The sequence below is a fragment of the Gavia stellata genome, chromosome 2 (genome assembly GCF_030936135.1).
Source record: "Gavia stellata isolate bGavSte3 chromosome 2, bGavSte3.hap2, whole genome shotgun sequence".
Taxonomy (NCBI): Eukaryota; Metazoa; Chordata; class Aves; order Gaviiformes; family Gaviidae; genus Gavia; species Gavia stellata.
In genome coordinates this window covers 63,569,154-63,576,426 of record NC_082595.1, presented here as the reverse complement: position 1 = coordinate 63,576,426, position 7,273 = coordinate 63,569,154, and the positions used below count along the sequence as shown (strand labels likewise).

The window sequence follows — 7,273 nt, the reverse complement described above, 5'->3', positions numbered from 1 at the left end:
TGGCTTACACATCTTAATACATTATGACAATCAGAATGATCAGGCCACCAGGCGGAGAGGAGTTTGTTTTGTTAATTGCTCTTGTTAAGCCTAATTACAGAACGGGGTGGAGTGGATGCGAGGGGAGGGAGGAATCTGCTAGCAAGAGGAAATTCTAAAATCCTCGGAGCGGTTCCAGGCAGTGCGTGTTGGGGAGCAAGAGTGCGGGTGTGGTGTGCGTGTACGGGTGTGCGAGCGTGCGTGCGTGCCTCTGTGTGTGTGTAAGGGTGTGAGAGTGAATGACAGACTTCCCATATGGACTAAAAGCCTGAGATGCATGAGCTGGAGGTGGGGAACCTGTGCTGTGTGGACACATGAAGGTACAGCTGAACAAAGAACTGCGCTGTATTTTGCTTTATGAATTAACTCCTTTTTCTTTTTGGGGGGGCATGATGCAGATTACTTCCTTTGCTGTTAATTTTTGAGTTTCATGTTAGATTGAGTGTTAGAATGTTTTGCTGATGTGACGTGCCATCCTTTGATATTACGGGGTTGCCAGCACAAGGTGTATGTACGTAGCTGTGGGTTGGTATCCTAAATCCCTTTGAACTGTTTTCCTTCTTCCCAGCGATTGCAGCGGAGTCGTGCTGCCCACAAACCATGTTATTTGTTTAGACTTTCCAATGGAAAGCATACATCTAAAGAGCCCTCCTGCCCTGCATTATTCCAGTTTGTTTGTGTGCCCCACATTACACTGCTGGCGACTTACTGTGCCTGACCTGCATTGTCAGCCCCCTCCATTTCCTCCGGAGCCTCCGGGACAGAAGTTTCTGATAAGGCAGTTTTGAGCAAGCCAGATGCAAAGTAAATGATTGTATAACAAATCTGTGCTCTTCTCTGGGGTATGTTACCTGACTTGTTTGCTGCCAAGGTGGTTTTATTGTTTTGGCTACTGGGTGGAGGGAGGAGACTAGAACAGCAGAGGAGTCATGCTTTTGTTTTGCCTAATTACAATGTACACTTTTAATAAAACCTTTTAGTGCCATGAATTAAATGGCATTGCAATCCTGCACAAGAAGAAAAATGCTACTGCTGTTGTAGCTGACAGCTGAGTGGTTAGATGGCCAGCGTGGGTCTGAGGCTCAGAAGCCTTTTCTTTGCTGGCTGGAGATACTGCTGGGTAAATGTGTTTACTTTTTCCTTAGTATTTATACTAGTTAATGTGTCGCACTAGATAAATCTACTTCCTGAGTCCATCTTTCAGCTTGCTCTCTTCCCTCCCGGTTGACAAATGGTTTGAGTTTGACACTGTTTTATCAGTTGAGCCCCTGCTGGGTGCTGCATGCCTGCTTGTTTCTGCTTTATCATGAAAAGTGAATTATCTGCAATATTTTGTTACCATCTAACTAGCAGTTGGCAGGCTTTCCTATATGAACTGATTTAGATTTCAGCAAGGGGAGGCTGTTGTCTTTCTCTGCAAAGCCCCGTTGTTGCTCTGCAGGAAGACAAAAGATCCCAGAGCTTTCTGCACCACAATCTGCTGCTGCCCCACTTTCAAGGAGGTGTTTTGTTTGTTGCAGCAGCTTCCTATCTTAAAATGATAAATTGAGCGGACATGTGCGCTGTTTTAAACCTCTGTCTCCAGGGCGTTGTGTTCACTTAGGGTAAAATACATTATTTTGTGGTAGGCTGTGGTGCGATTTGCACTTGGTTTAAAGATTACAAAGTAAAAGGGAAAGCATCAACATCTTTAGCAGTGGTAGTCTGATGAGGAATAGCTGTCAGAAGAACTCTACTAACTTACTTCAAGTGGGTTGCAAATGCATTAGGGATTCATTAATATTAATAGTGGAATAGACATTTCCTGCATTTGTTTGACATCTTCCACACTTCTTTTTTCCCTTTGCTTTTTTTTTTAAGAGCGACTTGGAGTGCAGTTTCAACACTTATTCAAGTTAATACAAGGATGATAAGCTAAAGTTAAACAGAAGGAGACCCCTGAGTGTGTGGGGTCGGTCTCTAGGAGTCCTGGAATTTGGTGCTGTGCTTTAGAGAAAGATTGTGGTAAACTCTTGGGTGAGGCTTTCAGGGCAGTTTGCAAAACGGGTCCACTAGGTACAATTATAACCAGAAGAAATTGTTGTCAGAAGAAGCTGTTCTATGAGGGTGACAGGAAGGTCACTATGAAAATAGCATGTAAGGGTTAATAACTTTGTAGATTTCTAAAGTGGATGCAGTAGTGGCTTGTTCACCTACTGGTGGAAAAAGGAAATCCAAACCATTCTTCAGTCTTCAAATGTTTTGTGAGGTTGGCTGAACAGTTCAGTTTGAAAAATAAATAGATGCAAGGTAATTTTTATTTATTTTCTCTTCTAAGTCTTGTGATGCACATTTTGATGCTTCTGCTTTGTCATTAGTAGGCTTCCAAGCTTTCTTCAAAAAAAAAAAGAAAATTGAGAAAAACACCAAGTATCTTTGAGACATAAAACGAAGAATATTGTCAGCACCAGGAGGGAACATGTAATTGCGATGATCGTTTTTCAGTGTCCTGCACAGCACATCACAGTTTCACCCACTGACCCCTTTAACTAGGAGAACTCACTGTAGTAAAGTGAGGCAGGGGCTTGCTTTTTATAGAAAACACAGCTAAGAGTCACAGTCCATAAAATGTCAAAAGAAAAAGATAAGCCCCCACAAAGCGCCTAGTCTGGCAGGACTAGTGATGCAGAAGTGCACACGCGTTTGGCAGCTCTTACTGATAGGGCAATTTGAATTGTCAGTGTGCGTCTGCTCTGCTTGTTGAGCCTAATGAAGAGTACGGTTTAATCACTGGTGTGCCAAATTGAGCATGATTAGCTGTTATTGCAGATTAGTGCATTGTCTGGGACTCCAGAATTATTGATCCTGGTGCTGTGCTCTGGTGTTTTCTGTGCCCTCTATTGTAACCTCTTCTTAATGCTTAGGGGAGGGAAGCAGGAAAGGAGAGTAGGAGGGAAGAAGTCCAGATGGGAAGAAAACAGGTCCTGAAAAGACCACATAGGAACTAGGTCAGGTACTCTGCAGATTAAAGAAGCATGCTTCATCCCTGGACGCAGGAGGCAGGGGCAAGTAGCATACAATTACGAGGAATTAGAACGGCAACAAGTAGTGCAGATTTATCAGCTTTAATTGTCTATTGTCAGGACAGAGCCCTTCTTGTAGATCAGGGCTGCCTATGCTTTAATACCTCTAATGGACTCTCTATTGTGGGATTATCTCTCCTAAGGACAATGTCTTTCTTAAAACTAGTTGTTTTGGGAGAGGGAGAAAAAAAAAAAAAGAAGTAGCTGCAGCCCTCGGGTTTTTTGTCTCTGGTTTGTCACATTCTGCAGGAAGGAGCTGAGAGCCCAGTGTTGCTCTTCTGTCAGCAGCGCTATTCCTTCAGGGGAACTGATAGATACCTATTGAACATTAACCCCCTTTGCTCCACCTTCCCCAACAAGCTCCTCCAGAAACAATAGCTGCTTGATAAAGAGCAGATAAGCAAGGACACCCGGCTTAAGAATCTCTCTGCTATCTTTATTTTAAAAGCTTTCCTGGGTTTTGCAAAGTAAACATTACAACATTTAAAGAAGGATAAGGTGTCAACTATTTAATGAGAAGTTGTGTTTAATAGCAGAGGAATTCTTCCCTCCCCCAGCCAACACACAGGTATGAAAAGACTGTTGTTTCACCACGGTGGGGTAGGAAAGGTGGAGAAATGACAACTGTACTCTTAGAAGCTTAAAAAGTGGTCCTTCAGCCCACCCCTGCCAGATTCCCTAATCAGCTCCAAACATACAGTCACTATTTCGAATCCTTTAGTCCTAGATGCACGGTAGTCGCATTGCTGGATCTGTGATAATCCGTGGGTAAATATTTTCATTTCCACCATATGCACTTTGTCATGGTGTGTAGCTGTTGTTTTTGTTAATCTGTTTTGAAACGCGCTCCATGGTCAGTTCTTTGTCTGAGAAAAGTGGCGTGGTTCCACCCATGGATCTCACCCTCCTTCTGCTGTGTTCATCAACTCCATGAGACTGGGAAGCCTGGAAAGTATCTGAAATGAAAAATGAATTGTGCAGGAACAGAGTGCGAAGTTTCACTGTGGTTCATGTCACTATGACTTACCAGGCAGGTTGAGGAGAGAATACCCCAAAAAGTGTCATGACTGCCAAGTTGGGAAGAGACGTGAAAGTTGAATTAATACAATTAATTCTGAGGTGGCTTCATTATTTCAGATTGTTGTGAGCTTGTTGCAGGGCTGATGTCTTTGAAATATTCACAGGAGTGAGCCTTCTAATATATGTATTCCGTCCCATCCTTCCTCCATAACAATCTGGAAATCAGCCTATTTTAAAGGAGAATTTCCCAAAGCACACCCTTTTTTCAGTCTTCTCTCACCAGTAAGGTTGGAAAGTGGTTGGAATGGGTTGGCCTGTTCTCCTTCATTTTTCCTCAGACTCAGTTGCTATGGACAGAATATTCAAAAGTCCATGTTTGGGATGTAGAAAGTTGATTTTTGTTTCAGGTTTTCTTGTCCAGTATAGACTTGGGTTGGCAGAAACATGCAAAGACAATGCAAGTGTTATTGTATGGGCTCCTGGCTATCATCCCTACCTTTCCCAAGACCACTATCACTCGGAAGTGTGATGGGAAAACTGATGGTAACCAAGAGGGGGACATCTGTGGTCTTTGCTGTGAGGCATTTCCCTTCTCGTAAGGGACAAGGAGATGGCTCCTTACGTTTCATGCAGACCCTGAAATCTGCTGCCTTCTCCCACACTGAAAAAAAAAAAAAAAGTGGTGCAGTGACAAAGCCTCTGCTGCTGCTGCTTTCTCCATACCTTCATCCCTTCCTGGGAAACAAAAGCGAGTGGCTTCAGACTGTTCTGTCTTTGCTGCTCAGCTGTGTTCAGAGCAAACAGAAGCCCGACTTCTCACAGGGTCTTCCTGCCCTCCGGATAGCAGGCCCAGACAGCCACGGCTCCTTCTTCTCAACCTCGAGCCTCAACAAGAGGAAATGGCTGAAGCTTAGTTCTCGCTTCTGTGTGCTGCAAGAATGTTTTTTTCCATTGGAGGAGGGTTGTTTTGGCTTATTCGTAAGTTAGCTGAGCAGTATTTTAATAAGGCCTAGCTGGAAACAAAAAGGGATATGTTATTTTAGTTTGACTCCTTTTTTTCTCTTTTTAAGGAAAATTTCTTGAGAGGATAAAACAACAGAAGTCAAAAGAGATGTTAAGGCTTGCACTAGACAGTAGCTGAGAGTGCAGCCAAAAGATCTGCTCGTGGTATTGCACAGCCGAGACAAAAATAAACGTAAAGGCATTTGGAAGTGCTACAAGGCAATGACCAGGGTGCTCTATAATTAAAGGCAGTCCCTAAAAGCTGCATGTGTTAATTCAAAAGCCTCCTGGCTACAACATACACCACCCCAAATGCCCTTGCAAAAACCTTCATGTAGATTCAAGTGCAATTTTAATTTCTCTCCTTATAGGCAATACCATGCTGAGTTGTCTAGGGCATACAAAGCCTCTGAGATCGTATCTGAAGCCTATAGGCTGTGTTTTGTAAAGGTCAGGCCAGTATGCGAGAAGAAGGCTTAAACTTTTCCTCTTGCACAGTCACTAGAGCGTGCCGGGTCTCTCTCTTTCCCTTGAGTCTGACAGCAACCACGTTTTCAGAAACGTGGCCCCAAAACACGAGTGTATCTCAGCAAACTTGAAAGCAAGTTCTTCTTTGAGTTTGATTTCTCAGTTGGCTTTTGAAAGATGTGCAGTCATGCAACTACACCATGTACCTTCTCCGAGTAATGACCACAACTGGTCCCCAAATGTTTACCAGCACAAGGATGCCTACATGCAGGAAGTGGGAAATGGGGGTGGGTCTGGTAGTTACTCTTGATGTGGTCAATCTGCCACTGACCTTGTTCGGGTAAGGGGAAGGGGAGGATGTGAAAATGAGACTCTGCTTTAATCTCTTGTGTGCATTTTATCTCCCCTCCAACTTTCTAAAGAAGTTTCATCTATTAGAGCCAGCTCCCTTCCCTCCTTCTTCCCCTTACAATTACAGCTCTCGCAGGCGCAAGGAGAACAGCAGCAGCGTCGGCAGCTGAGGCCGAGTGGCGCAGGCTTGTTGTTGAGCTGAAGTGGTGATAGCATCAAAGGAAATGGATGGGGATTTCTGAGATCAGAGCTGTTAGGGCCATTCATGATTTGTTGCCAGGCTGAAGGCTGCTGCAGAGAGAGCTGCCTGAGAAATGCTGATTAATACGGTAATTGAGGTTTTCTATGAGCGAGAAGGAAAAAATGAAAATATGACTAAAAATGTTCTTTTTGAAATGAACAGCATTTTGAGATTGCACATTCCAGACAATAGCAGCTACTGGTATGAAAGATTTCTATAAAAGAGCAGAAAACTGCTGGCTGAACAGGGCGTCTTTTTATGTTTCTCTATTAAGGAGGAAGGTCAGAAGGTCAGTCTATATATTTCTTTAATGGCAGAGTTTCCTTTGTGATTCCTACTTGAGTACAGATTCTTAACAATTTATTTCTGTCTCTTCTTTCTTGATAAACTTAGTTTTATTCCAGATCAGGCACCATGAGGCTAGACCTGCACGCCAGTGAAATCCCTTCTCCTGCGCTATGGTAGTTCTGGGCTCAACTTCACTGATACACCTGGAGCTAATTTCAGGATAGCCTCGGAGTGTGCTACAGAGTTATTTGAAGTCTGTAGGCTCCATAGGCTGTACTTTCCTCCCCAGGCTCTGGGGAGAGAGCAGCACTGACCTGGGATATTGGCAACCTCCTGTCGTCCTGACGAATATTTCACTTCATCTGATCAGATCTAATCTCTGCTTCCTCTTCTTCTCCAGCCCAAAAGCATTCTCAGTTCCTTGAAAGGCAGATTTGCTTTTCCCCTGCTCCCCTTCGCATTTAGAAGATCAGCCCCTGAAGGAAACACATCAACCCTTCTCTATTGCCCCCCCCCCCTTTTTTTTTTCTTTCAAGCTAACAGGGAAGTGAAAAGCTCTGAAACAGCTGCCTCTCAGAGTGAGACTATTTTTCGGTAAAATAGTCACCTTCAGTATGACTACATTGTTTTTCTGTTCTATGCGGTGTGACTCAGCATCAGTTAATTAACCCAATCAACTAGGCCGGATTTCTCTCCTTTAATGAATGGTTCTTCCTACTTCACAGCCTTCCTAGACCTCATTTTGGATGCGCCTTGGTTTTACCAGGTATATCCAATTACATTTATATCCTTCAGCCCAGTG

The 7,273-nt window shown here is 43.7% G+C and overlaps 1 protein-coding gene across 2 annotated transcripts in view; it reads left to right on the top strand.

Annotated features, from left to right (window-relative positions):
- Window positions 1-342: 342 nt before the first annotated feature.
- The window catches only part of PRDM1 (PR/SET domain 1), a 31,095-nt gene continuing 24,164 nt past the window's right edge, over window positions 343-7,273 (top strand). Inside the window, exon 1 of one of the 2 annotated variants that reach the window (XM_059835531.1) lies at window positions 343-359. In XM_059835531.1, the coding sequence (XP_059691514.1) occupies window positions 354-359 (6 nt within the window). In that variant the 5' untranslated portion in view covers window positions 343-353. Of the gene's footprint in view, window positions 360-4,649; window positions 4,689-7,273 lie in introns of those variants that run through there. The other variant, XM_059835529.1, reaches the window with a different exon arrangement.